The sequence below is a fragment of the Buceros rhinoceros genome, unplaced genomic scaffold, assembly GCF_000710305.1.
Source record: "Buceros rhinoceros silvestris isolate BGI_N320 unplaced genomic scaffold, ASM71030v1 scaffold13865, whole genome shotgun sequence".
NCBI classification, from domain to species: domain Eukaryota; kingdom Metazoa; phylum Chordata; class Aves; order Bucerotiformes; family Bucerotidae; genus Buceros; species Buceros rhinoceros.
This window is the reverse complement of record NW_010411245.1, coordinates 1-13,765: the sequence shown is the minus strand read 5'-3', so window position 1 is coordinate 13,765 and position 13,765 is coordinate 1. Positions and strand designations below refer to the sequence as shown.

The 13,765-nt window shown below is 37.4% G+C and overlaps 1 protein-coding gene across 1 annotated transcript in view; it reads right to left on the bottom strand.

Moving 5' to 3' along the window:
* The window catches only part of LOC104493291 (myelin transcription factor 1-like protein), a gene marked incomplete at both ends in the record, with an annotated part of 51,225 nt that extends 38,805 nt beyond the window's left edge, over positions 1-12,420 (bottom strand). Inside the window, 4 exons of the mRNA XM_010135944.1 lie at positions 3,863-4,074; positions 7,277-7,384; positions 9,675-9,765; positions 12,286-12,420. Coding sequence (XP_010134246.1) covers positions 3,863-4,074; positions 7,277-7,384; positions 9,675-9,765; positions 12,286-12,420 — 546 coding nt within the window. The remainder of the gene's footprint in view (positions 1-3,862; positions 4,075-7,276; positions 7,385-9,674; positions 9,766-12,285) is intronic.
* Positions 12,421-13,765: the final 1,345 nt, after the last annotated feature.

Below are 13,765 nucleotides of genomic sequence, written 5' to 3'. Positions count from 1 at the left end.
GAAAGAGGCAGCTTTATACAAAGGACTAACTATCAGAAACTCACGCAGGCTCTGATATGCACTCCTCTGTGGCCTTGGTCAAACTGTATTATCCCTCGAATTCATTTTCCCTATAAATAGAAAGTTGCTTCTAAAATTTAGTTGTGTTGTGATTCACTTGCAAAACACTTTGAAGATGTGAAGTGCCACAAGCATGCCACGCAATTATTAGCTTTTAGATTACCAATAATTTACGCAAAATTTACTTAGAAATAAATGGCCATGGTTATTTTAACTTTCCTGTAGCTGTACATTTCAAGATGAGTCACATAACCCAGACTGTTCATTTCACATTAGCTTTTCAGGAGAAAGATCATCAGTTTATAATGATCTAAATCAAGCTGATCTCTAATGAAGGGAAAGCTGTGTTGTTTCAATACCAGGTAATTCTGCTTGATTCCCAACCCTGTGGCACCAAGTTTTGGAAGCTCTGTAGTCCACCTATGCTTCATAATGCAGAGTGAAACCAAATGCAGAGAACACCTTTCCTATTAAATACCAGACACAGATCTAACCAACTGCATATCCAAACTGGCCTCCCATCAGACATGATTAGAGGCTGATTACAAGGAAATTCTCAAAGACTGCAAGGTCCTCTTGCTAATTAACAAGAGAGGAGTGAGAGAGATCCCAACAACATAAAGATCCAAAGGAAGATATTTGGAGAGGAATTAAATTCTGCCCAGGCATCTTCATCCCCAGTATTGCCTAAATACTGAATATGTTACGTAAATTAATTACAGTTTCAACACTTCTGACTTGCATAGTAACTTCAGACACCTGACCTAGTCATTATAGGCTTTCTATGCAGACAGTGAAGGAAAAAAAAAAAGGAACTTTCAGGCAGTGATTCACCTGACCAGTTGTAAATAAGTACTCAAGGAGGAGAATTGAATCAGAGAAGTGTCTCTCTTTCTCCTTGGATCTGAAAGCTAATGAGCTCAGATGTAGGTGCTGGCATTATAGAAGTCTAGATAAGGTCAGATGAACCCCACTCCTAACAATTTCTCAGTGTTTTGATGGAAGGACTCAGGACTATTGGTGGAATGAGAGGTGTTCCTGCTATCACCTGAGCAATTGAAAGAGTTGCTGTATCCTCTGCCTGCTGTGTCCAGCTGTTCTCATCTCTACTGCTGTACACCATAAGCCAAGCACCCAATACATTATGATACTGGTTTCAAAGGAAAAACAAGCCCACAAACACAAGATTTCTCAGGAATTATCACAGCATCCTACCCCACAACACAAAGTATCCATTTTCTGTTTTTTTTTTTTTTACTAAAGCTTACTGGAAAAGAAATCAAGGAAACAATCCAAAGGAGCTATTAACGTTCATGTCACTCAAAACCATATATTTATTGAACATATAATCCCTTTCTCTGATGATGAAAATACAGTGCTAGTTTACAATTATAAAAGGATTGAGACATGAAGTTATTGATTTTTCATATTCTTAGACTATCTGTCTCATTTTATATAGTCAGAAAAACTAAAGAGCTGTTTACATGCAAGTTCCCCCCAAACCTTACGCTTACTTTCAGGTTTTTCAGGATGACTTTTCAGAACTAAATCTGCTCTTATATAAATGTGTTTTGCTAACGTACATAACAGGTGTGCACTCTGTACCTCCATAATGGCTTTAGTAGCAATAATTAATAACTTTTGTTTACAGAAAAATATGAAAGCCCCTAAAAGTACTGCACAGTTTCTTGAGGAAAAGTGGCTTTTTTAAGTGAAGAGCCTCTTCCTGAAATCTTCTTTATATTTAGTTATTTGCAATAACTGTCAGCAAAACCCTTGCTCCATTGAAAGTCAGTGCCAAAACTTTGACTTATTTCATTGTCTATGAATTTAGCTGATTTTCCCAAGGAACTTCGAAACGCTTTGACAATTTAAGCCAAATATGATGGAGTGCTTATCAAATATCTAAGAGATGTGAATCCCAAAGGTTTCATGAAAATCGCTGAAAGGGTACAATGAAAAATTCAAATTATATCCCATCTTTGGGACCATGTCAGCACATCTGTCTGGCCAAACTGTACACATATCACTTGGAACCAGGTACAGCGTGTGGCACCTCCTGCCGAACCAGGGGTATGGAACAAATCCATAGGGAATTACCCTTTGTCTGGCAACCAACTTGCTCCAGCTGTAATGGGCCTCAGATGTTCTGAGTACAGAAGAACAACGTATACTTGTTATACCAGCATGAATCACATTTTTACAGTGTCCCTCAGTCCTCTCTGGCTCACGTAACTGAGCAGTGAAGCAACCTAGTCCCAATCTTATCTCCAAGTAAACTTCCTATTTATATCTAAGGAAGATGAGTGTGCATAAAGACAGTGACCTGTATCACCCTAGCCCTTCATTATTTAAGGCCACTGTTAAACTTGTGTTTACTGTTAAATGTATTTTCAAGTTTTCAAGATTTGGGAAAAACAGTGGAGTTTGTAATTATTTGCTGAAAAGGACTCTTAAAGAAGAAAAATATTTATCAGTTGCTTAAGCATCAGTAGTTTGATCTAGAAGTACACATGTCCACAGTATCCCCATCAATATTCTATTTCTTTCCTTTCTGCAAGACTAGACAGAGTACATACTCAACAGTTAATATGTACACTCATTAGCTTACTACCCCCAGTTAAGAGTTCGTGCTTTACCTTAAGTAATGCTCAAGCCCTTGTTCTGATACAGGCAAACAAGACGAGTGTATGAGAGAAGAAAAAAGGGCACTTTTACTCAAAAATATGTTGCCTTTCACAACCCTTCTCCTTTCTGCTACAGCGCAAGAACTTGCCTGTTGATTCTATGAGAAAGCAAAAGATCCAAATGATCAGAAATATGAAGGCAAGAGCTGTAGCAATTCTCCCTTTCTCCACTTACCTACTTTTGGATGTCAGAGTCTGTGTTCAGGCAACAGCATAAATTGTTCTATACAGTATATTTATTTCTGTTTCCCTAAACAAAAATCTGACACCTGCCTGGAAAATCCTATCCACTAGTCAGTGAGTAGTATCAAATATTTTAACCAAAAAACCCCTCAAAAAAGGAAAAAAAAAAGGAAAAGAAAAGATAAAGGCATAGTTTGGTTTTAGATGTATATACCTACACACACATATTACATATATATACACACACACATATAATTGTATTGCTCTGAAAAAATTCCTGATGTCCTCAAAAGCTACAATCAAAATCCTCTTTCTTTATTTTGTGGTTCATTTTTCTCCCCTAATAAAAATCCTCTTGCCTGACAAAACCCATCTATTGCCTTCTCCTGAACAGAAGCCACTTTCAGCCTACTCCTAAACATGTTACCTCTGTTAGTTTTTCCAGAGAATCCAACATGTGTATTCATGAGGACAAAATGAGAAGAAATGCCTCATTAAGTAAGCAGCAGTGATTTCTGAAGTGCAATGAGATCCAGGTTTTCTACTTCCATCTCCCCACAGAGCAAGTATGTTATCTTTATGGGTTACCTGAGCTACCATACAGAAGTGAGAATCCTAATGCGACCCCTGAGGCCAGGTCTCCCAGATAGCAACATAAGGACTAGCTCTACTACTTAGCTTTTATTGCGATCTCAACACATCCCAGGAGCTTAATAGCTGGAGATGTTCTTTCGTCAGTGCAACAATCCTGAAGCAAGCACCGTATAAAACAAAGCTTTTAAAAAAGGCCTTTACAATAACTTACAAATGACAGCATTCCTCATTATACTATATGAACATGAAAACATGTCTTATTTGTATGATGTTTACATACACAACAATATGATTAACTGCAAACTTGTCTCTCATGTATAAGAGTGTGCACCTCCTACCATCATATCCTTTGGGGGATATATCCCTGGATTGCACCTTGGGAGCTATGGCTCTCTTGCCATAGGCATGGTTGTCATAACTGTTATATTCAAACGTAGTCTTAGAGTATTTCTCTAGTTCCTTGGCCAAGTTGGAGCGGGGTGTAGTGGTGGGGACATTGTTTCTGTAGCCATACTGAGGGATCTCCAATTGCTTAACAAAGCACATGGGCCTAGAAATTAAAGATATGTAAAGTTTGTTAGATGCAGTTCAGTTTACTGTGTCTGTGAATAATTTATAGTTCAGATTAGAAAATATTAGTTATTTCTTGTACTCAAGAGACAGCAATATGTTATTGCATTTGCTTAGTTTGGTTATTTTCAGCAGACAAACAATATATATTTTCTTGAACAAAGCCTAGACAAAATTCATTCTACTACCACTAAATGTATCTGTAGCTGAAAGTATTTTAAAATTCTTTTTTAGAATACTTCAGGGTTTCCCTTTCCCCATGTAATTGCATCACATAGCAAACATTTTCTCTTTTGAGAGGTGAATTAAAGAGGGGCAATCAGACTGACAGAAGGTGTTTGGACAAATTCCTTGAAATGTCAAAAAGAAAAAAACAGCAATGGAAGCTCCACTTAATTGATGGGGTTTCCTCTGAATTTCTTTCAAGAGAGTTGTATGCTATTTTCCTGTATGCTTTCCAAAAGAGCTAGTCCTGTTTCATCCCTCAGTATACAAATCCATGTTCATCTCGAGAAATACACGGGAGAGTCTCACAATCTCTGCTGACTTTGAGCTGCTGCCTCACAGGTCCTTCTCATCCTTCAATGAAAGACTCTGGCAGGAGCTGCGCTTCCTTATACACAGATACACACCTCAAGGAAGGTCTTATAGATTAATACGGAATAAAACTCTATCAGCTAAATTTCTCCTTCATTTCAGATCAGGTAGGATAGTCAGGAAAAGTCCTGAATGAACTTCTTCAACCATTGGAGAAACTTGTCAAATCTCAGTGAAAGAATGCTGTAGTGAATTCCACTGTCACGCTGTCTTCTGCACGTGGACACAGAAGTCATCAGCTCTCCAAGCAGGCAAATGAAGGTCAGATCCTGCAAACCTTACCTATATAAGAAAGTACTATATGACTGGGTCATACGGAGCAACGGCTACACAGTGCTGCATGCCTACCTATTGCATTTAGCGAGTGGTGAAGATGATGAACAAAACATCTGAGGTGCTTTGGCTGGAATCAAGAATCATATAATCAAGTGGAATCAGGAATCATATAATCAAGTCCTTTTCATTTTTCCCCCCCTCTTTACTGCATTTATAACCAGAGAAAATGGAAGGAACATTCATAGGAACATAAACTCAGTCAAGACCTGAAGTATCATCATGCTGACTGACAAAATGGAATGTGATAAACAGTAAGAAATTAATTCTGAATGAATTCATTTTCATAGAATTTAGTCAGGATATTTATGTAAAGATCACCCAAGAAATCATATTAATCATACTACTCCTTTTGATTTACATATGTCTGTTCCTTTGGATACTTTGTCCTCACAAAATACTGTGGGCTTGTTTATACAATGAGTTGATATGAATAATACTTTGATCCTGTCTCAAGATAATCTGTATTTACTTAAAAAAAATGCAATTCACATCCTGTATATTCAATGCAAATCCAAAATCTCTGTGGAACAGAAGTCCTATGAAATTGATCTCTTTGTAAGTAAGAAATTTTAAATGCAAGTGAGTTGGAAACTGGGATGAAGACAAATATTCAAGATTTACTTTTGGAATATCTCTGTCTGTCCATGAGTTGTCTGCATGCAAAACCTATAAATAGCTCCCAAATTCTTAATCTTAAATAATTCAATGACTTAAAGGCAAAAGGAAAGCAGGAGACAAGATGAAAGCATTATCTGAGTTGCCTATAAAATATGAAACAGAGGGCAGGCTCACAAGCAAAGTTAAGATTGCAGCGCAACTTCTAGGGGAGTTTGCCAGCAAACCAGATGCTGCTTTCAAGCATTTGCCTTCTTTGTATGGCAACTGACTTCAGTGGCTTCCCTCTAATGAGCAGTGGTATAAGACACCACATTTTTAATCTGCCATTTTTCATCTAGTGAGAAACTGTGATATTCCCTTAAAGGATGTATTTATTAATAGGATTTGAACGACTATTCTCTAAGAAAACTCTCTGGGATGCTGTATGAAAAATTGTACAATCATAAGGGCAGTTAAGATAAAGCCCATCAAAAACAATCTGAGGAAGAAAAAAAAGAAGTCAACAGGCATGACAAAAAATCTTCTGAAGATGTGAACCAAAATCCTGTGCTCTTAGCTTCATGGAAGGACTGGTTTTTGAAAAGACCATCAAGATTAGATGAAGTTTTAAGAGAATATTCAAACAATGATGTTGATAATGCAGTTGAAAACTTTATTTTAAAGAAGCCCTATCAGATTTTAAATCTCTAAGACAGTTAAATACTAAGATACTTATGGGATAAGTAGGAAATTCTGGGAACTAAAGCTGTGTTACTTCCTCCATCCTCTTCAAGGCAGCTGGGAGGGATGTACCTACCCCAACCCACAGATATCACAGTATCCATGGAGAAATTCTGCAGCTCTTGGGGCATCATCAGCATAAGGCTGGTACAATCATGCAGAAGTCTAGTTCCTTTACATGTATCCTTCACACTCCAGCTCCTTAGAAATAATATTTTTTTTCCACCCACCTACCTCAAAAGAGTAGACAAGAGCACAAAGCTGGATACAGCTTTGGATAAATGCAGAACCCTATATGGATGAAGATAAGGGGGATAATTATGTTAAACTGGTTCAAGGTCCTTCCCATATGAAAATTTGGGACAATTTTTCTTTCTTTCTATCCTTCCTGGCATTGAGCTGGGGAACAGAGACAAAGAACTGAGCCTGACCTTATTTTGTAATCTAAGGTATACCTGGCATTTTTCCAAGTGCCCTGCCAAAAGGTGTACTACCAGTTTGGTAATGCAAATCGGGCTTCTTGTTTAATTTAAACTGATATTTACTAGTAAAAGCCTGCTGAAAAAACCAAGACTTACCGGTAAATATTAGTTTATTCCCAAAAGATACCAACTTTTTTCACATTGTTCTTAGACTTTGCACTCCAGCAGTCATCTTTACACCAAACAATGCCTAAGACAAAAATGAGCTTTTCAGCTTCACATGTATTTGCCAAAATAATTACCAACCCTCCCCCATGTAAATTGAGTGGGAAATATACACTGTGAGAATTGGATCCAGAAGCCCTAATTCTAGCTCTTCTTTAAAGGAGATATATATGTATATACAATGTATATAAATATAAATTCTCAGATTAGGTGAATGTGTGATGAATTCTGCATAATGATAAGTATTATAGTGATTTCTAATACCTTAAAACCCGATCTGATGCCTGGTTTGATTTTGACACATCACAGTTCTGATGCTTCTCTTGAGCTTTAGCCAGTTTCTCTGCTGCAGCAATAGGACATCCAGAGAGGCTGCAATTACAGAAAGGAAATTTAATTGTCTTGTCCTGCGTAGTTTCACATTATAGCACTGATCCAATTATTCCTTCTCCTCCTTAGCCAGCATCAAGAAGAATCTGAAGGAAAAGAGTTTCCAAAAGCTTTTTGGTCATATGTTTTCTCTAGAAAAGACTTCCTTTCTTCTGCTCTCAAAGTTGCATGGTAGATCTTACATCTGTTCTTCTTCTCTGACTGTACATGGGTAGATTATTCATGAATGTCAGCCAGTGAACATCCCATTAGGATAGGGGAATATAAACTGGAATCTACTGTGTAGCTCTGCTAGCAGACTTGTGACCTTTATGCATCTACAAATGTTGCCAATGAAATGGCTCCTGAAGATGATTAAATGGCACCACCATAAAGGCCAAATCTTGCATTGCTTCACACCTCATTCAGCTCCATTAATTCTAGTCTTTTTGCGGGGCATATAAATAAGTGCAGAATTTGGTCTTGAGTCTCTGAATCTCCATCTCAGCTATGTTAGTGATTGTTCATGAATTTCAGCCACTAAAGTATGTTTCTAATAGTAGATGAAGTAACATGAAAAGAACTGCACTTGAATTGGAATTCAATTAAATTTGCAAATGCTGAACTATTATTGAAGTGACAATAATAGGCTTGATTCTTCTGGAAAAGATTTAGAACAGGGAAAAAATACATATATTGATGCCAGTAGATGGTGCTCTTAGTGAAGCTGTAAAAACCTGTGACCTGACAATGGCGGGGGTCCTTCCCTTGTCATAGTCTATTTCGTGTTTATGTGACTGCAGCTCTCTGTGTTCTCCACAGGAAAAGAAATTAAAATGAAAGGCAAATCAGTGCATTCCCAGATGTTCCCTTCTCTACAGGAAATAGGGGGGAAAAAAAGAATTAAAAAAGTGAAGCAGAGCAAAATGCCCCAAAAGCTGCAGAAAAAGGTGAGCACAGACTGCAGACTGCTCCCCCTCACCCTCCCTTGCTGCTTTAGTTCTGCAGAGGGGTGAGGGGGCTCTGTGCAGTTTTGAAGTGATGCCAGAGGGCAGCTGTGCTCCACTGACATGCTCTTCAGACACCTCAAATATTCTAGTTGATATTCAACCAGAAAGGAATGCTGCTTCAAGCAGCAGTAATTCCCATAAAGCCTTCTCGGAGGTTTTTGCTGCATCTACTGGCAGCATCACTGCAGAGAAGAAAGGGGTATCAGAGCTTCTTGTATATGAGTTGGTACCCACAAGAGTCTTCTGGGTGACAGGCAGTTAATATGAGGGGCTCTAGTAACCCAGACCTTGATAAGACTGAATGTCCACTACCTGTGTAGTCCCTTAAGCCTTCATGCTACAATTAACAGTAAAACTAGAATTCCACAACAGGAACCTTGCATAGTTCCTTCTACCCTCTTGCACACATTTCCTGGATCTTTTAAAATTGTAAAGAAATAAGCAAGATCTTGTTGTTAAGTGGGAAAACTGTGATATACTAAAAATTATAGTAACATTTTCATAATTGTTATTTGCTTGACAGAATTTAATAGGCAGTATCATCCCTTCTATAGGAACCTATTACTAACCTTAGGAAATTATAGAAAAGTTGTTCTTTTCCTTGATCTTCTTCTGTTTGGCTAGAGTATTTACATCTAACACTTCTGGCTTCTCATTTTTAAATTTAATGTAATTTTTGTAATTTTTCTTAAACTTTAAGTTCTCGTTCAGTTTTAGCTGAATAAGTACTTTGCTGTTAAAACTGTGGTCAGTAGGAAAGCTAACTCTTCTAATGCCTGCGTAATTAAAATGCCATTTCTTGTGTATTTAAAATAGGAGTATTTTAGGAGTAGAGTGGATATTTTTCATGCACTATAAGTAGTCCCTGAAGAGAGTGAAGTGTGAGAACAAGAACTCTGCCTTAGTCCTGAAGATGTTGGCAGACTCGTCCTTCTCCCTGCAACATACCCGTAAGGAGTCGTACCATTTGTTTTGTACCACTGCTGTTCACCTAACATCCAAACAAAATTTTAAAAATCCATCCAAAAAGCTAAGAATGCTTCAAATGTCTTCTGTGGATCAATTCATCCATACTGAAGCAAACGTTCACTCGTCCTCCTCAGAAAACACATGAGTAAATGTTACTCTTTAAAATGGATAAAGCACACGAAGCACCATCTGTCAATCTTCAGAACAAACAATGAAACACACACTCATACCCCCCCCACCAATGGACTGCTAGAAGGGCTGCAGTTCGGAGGCACTGTTCCCTCTAGATTGGTGTCCAGCGACGGCATCCTTACCTTCGGTGGGAATTCCTGTTGCTATTTACGTGGCCCCGGCCTGTGCAGCCTGGTGTAGGACACTTAAGAACATTTTCATGCATGGCAAGAACTTGACAAGGAGAGTAAGAGAAAACAGCAGAGTATGAAAACAAGAAAAAAAAAATCAAATCCCAGTATATATGAAACCATTTTAAAACAAAGCAGGATTCATTAACAACCAGCATTCCTCAAAATACACGTGAGACACATAGCCAATAAAGCCTGATGAGGGAAGTAAGGATTGTGACCCTATGCTCTTTAACACAGGGCAACAGTGAATGTTATGAAGCTTACAGAACCTATAAACAAATGCATCTCCAGTGCAACAGTGCAGCAGAAGATTTCCAACATCTTCTTCATACAAAAACACTGAGCAAAGATCAGCTCAACAGGTGAGCTAGGAACAGTCCAATACAAAATTACAGGCTGGAAAAATTCTTTCAGGAAATGTATGCATTTATAATATACAGCTTTACACAGAGTATCAGACTCAAGAGCTGAAAATTTGTACTCCAGTTATACTGGTAGACCACTCAATTATTTGACACACACCTCAGTACAACCCAGAACAGAATTTAACCCTAACTATAAGACAGCCCAATTGAGCTAGGGACCATTCTGCCCACTTCCACACAGATATATCTTTCATATCTGTAAGATGATCAGAATTGGTCCTTTAATTTTTATTTGTATTCTCTACAGATGTGAAAATTGCAATGGACAGATTTTTTTTCAAAAACTAAAAACTAAAATAGGCACTTAAAAACTGAGGGATGGCAGGAAAAAAAAAAAAAGAAAACTGTGTAGAAAAAGAAAGAAGCGGTACAAGCCTAAGCAAATAAACTGCTTTACATCTGCATCCATTGCAAGCTGGATGGCAAACTTACTCCCAAGGCTGCTCAGAGCAGTACTGCTCTAAATCATAAAGGTCATGCTATGAAGTGCCAAATTATTAAGAACTTTTTGGAAATACTAAAGAGTTTTGTATGATGTGAAACATATCTGAATCCACGTCTTGGAGCTGGATGGCAGTACATCACCCTATGCAAAAAGGTCATCCAGCCCTTGCAGAGTTCAGGTTTTCTCATACAGAAGTAGCCTGGAAGCCTGTATTTAGTTCTCACTCAAAAAAATATATAATAAAATCAGTGAATTCCTTGACTGAGTTAAGAACTGAATAAAAGCTGTTCAGAGACCTGAGAATTTAACCATGTATACTGATTAAAAGATAACCATCATCACCTCATCACCAGTGTACTAAAATGTGAATAGATGCAAAAGCTTTACTCTGAAGTTCTTACTATTCAAAGCTGTTCTTGAAACATGCTTCACAAGGCCAACATCACAGGAAAAAAATAAAAAGATGAGCTCACCTTTTTTTATTTTAGTAGGTACAAGAGCATGCAAACAGTTTAAAGCTATATTCTTCTTTGATTCACAAAGTCTTCTAAAAAGCTTTTTATTTACCATTTGTAAAAATGAGAGAACTTTGAGCAACTGAATAAATATTTGTTTCATAACATTACAGGGTCTTGCAAAGCAGGTAAATTACTCTATTTGTTTTACTGTATTCAGAGGTCAACTAAGCTACAGCAAAGTTTCCTAAAGCACTCTTCCCCATTACTTCTGGAAGAAGCCACTCTACCATGAAAGAGGAAACTTTTTATGTCTGCCACTCTTGGTGTGCAAGAGTATATATCTATTTGTAGTTTCCTATCCCTCAGAATCTACTTTCTGTTGGAAACTGGGGACCCTTTTAGACCTGACTGTTTTATAACATTTCCTTTCAGCTGTTGTAAATCCACGCAAGTTAGGTCTGTACGTGCTGATGGACAGTGGGTATTTTAGGTCCATAGACTTCAATGGAATAACTCCATTTTCAAATTGGTGTGAAAGACAACTGGATCTTAGCTAGATGCTTGCCTGGTCTAAAACAGATCAGATCAATTAGCTTCAACAGCACTATGCCAATCCCACCAGCCAAGGAGGTGACTTCCAGAAATGGAGCCCTCTGCCTTCAGGTGAATGTCTGTGAGCTCATATGGGTGAACCTCCTTTTGCAGAGAATCTGCTGACTGGCAGGAAATTCCACCCATGTGACTGATGAGATGTTGGCTAAAAAACCTGAGTTGTGTAACTAAGTAAGCAGCCAAATTGTTATTTTTAATAACATCAGCTAATTTAATATAAATTATGTTTCAGACACAGCAACAACAAAGGAAAGGGGTTGCAAGTTTTTCAAGTACGATTATTTCTGTACAAGACAACAGAGACAGTTGATGTGACATCAGCACACAGAAGTAAAAGCAGTGCACATCTTCTGGAAACCTTTTCCTCTGTTGACTGAATACATCTATTTAAAAATAACCTAGGATTCTTAAAATCAAAGAATACAGCTTTAAAAGTTGTTCTGTTAGTAGAGAATGGAAAAGATGGAATAAAGGAAAAATTATAACACAGAACAGTTGACTAAGTAGAGACAAACCATACTGAAAAATGAACTTAATTTTTTAAATAAAAGGTTTATAAAGCATGCTAGAAAAATCTTTGTAGTTTTATCCCCGGTTTCCATGAAACAATGTGAACTTACTTTCTGGAGGGACCCTATCTTTGTGTGGGCATCCTGACAAACTGCGGTGATGGGGGTAAAGCCCCGTTACATGGCCAGTTCCATCACACCCAGGGGTAGGACATTTGCTCTCTTTCTTTTCTGTTCTTGAGGGATCTATAATTTACAACAAATGTGTCAAGTGAATGATGCTTTTCACATTTCTGTAAGAAGGTTCATTTAATCATGTCATTTACTCTTTGGTAAATGTTCTTATGAAAACTAGAAGAAAAAAAAACCCTTCTACTTCTTAACACAGTTCTGTCTCTTTTATCCCATTATCTTCTCTTCAGACTGCAGGCTCCTATGATCACAGCAATATTCATTCATGGTGATTGGAAAGTGACCTTTTTATAGCAAAGCCATACCACTGTCAATCAATGTTCTGCTACTAAGAATCAGCCAAAAGGTGTAAGGTCATTCGGAAACTGTTTAGTTGGAGTTTCCTTTCTTTACATTCTTATTTGCTTGATGTATTAAGGTCTGCAAATGTACTGTCATAGCAGCTCAATGTCCTGAAGCAGCAAACCTGGCTCTTTCATATAACGATTCAACACAAACAAATCCCCTTTCCAACGCTCACTGAGGAGATTACTCGTTTTCTTTAAATTCCTTATGAAGCAATAGAAATTACGCAAATATTCATTTCTCTTAAAAAAACTTATGGTGGGGTAAACACTTTAATAAGAATTACCGAAAGTTTTGTTGTGTAAATTTGGCCATTACAAACATGCATATATAATGCTGAAATATTCATACGCTTAAAAGGTTAATGATCTTTCAGTGTTGTTGGATCTTCTGTCTACAAATCAATGAAAAGTCTAAACAGACATTTTTTCAGCAAAATAAAGTTTTCTGCCAATAATGTAGTGGATCTGCTAATGAGATTAATCCTAAACTAGAACCTTCTCACATACTTCATCAGCTGGTTTCTTTTAACAGAACATCTGTTAAATAACATCCCTACCCTTCCAGCCCAGCACATAATACAAATTGTATCTTACCATCTTGACCACAGTTGCCAGATTTTGGTGACTATTGATAATTTTCATATTAATATTAAAAGAATAAAATTCAGAATCCTCTAACTACTACCATTTTGGCTCAAGAACAACCAACATCCCCTTTCCATTTTTTTTAGTCCATCCTCCTTTCAATACCCAATCTAAGCTATCCTCATTTAAGTATTTTATGCCACTCTTGTCATTACTCTGCTTCAGTATTTATGCTTTCATCCCTGGAAAATAAGACTTTCCTAGTTGTCTTCCATGAAGTCTTTCTTACATTAAATTCCATCCCAACTTCCACAAATGCAACCCTCAGTACAATCAGTGGAAATTTCAGTACTTGCAGAACTTCACATACAACTCAATTTTTTTCAGCATGAATCAATACAATCCAGAATTCACATTCAGTTGTGGACTTATTTTTCTTTGATTTCCCTCCAGTAGCTTTATATATA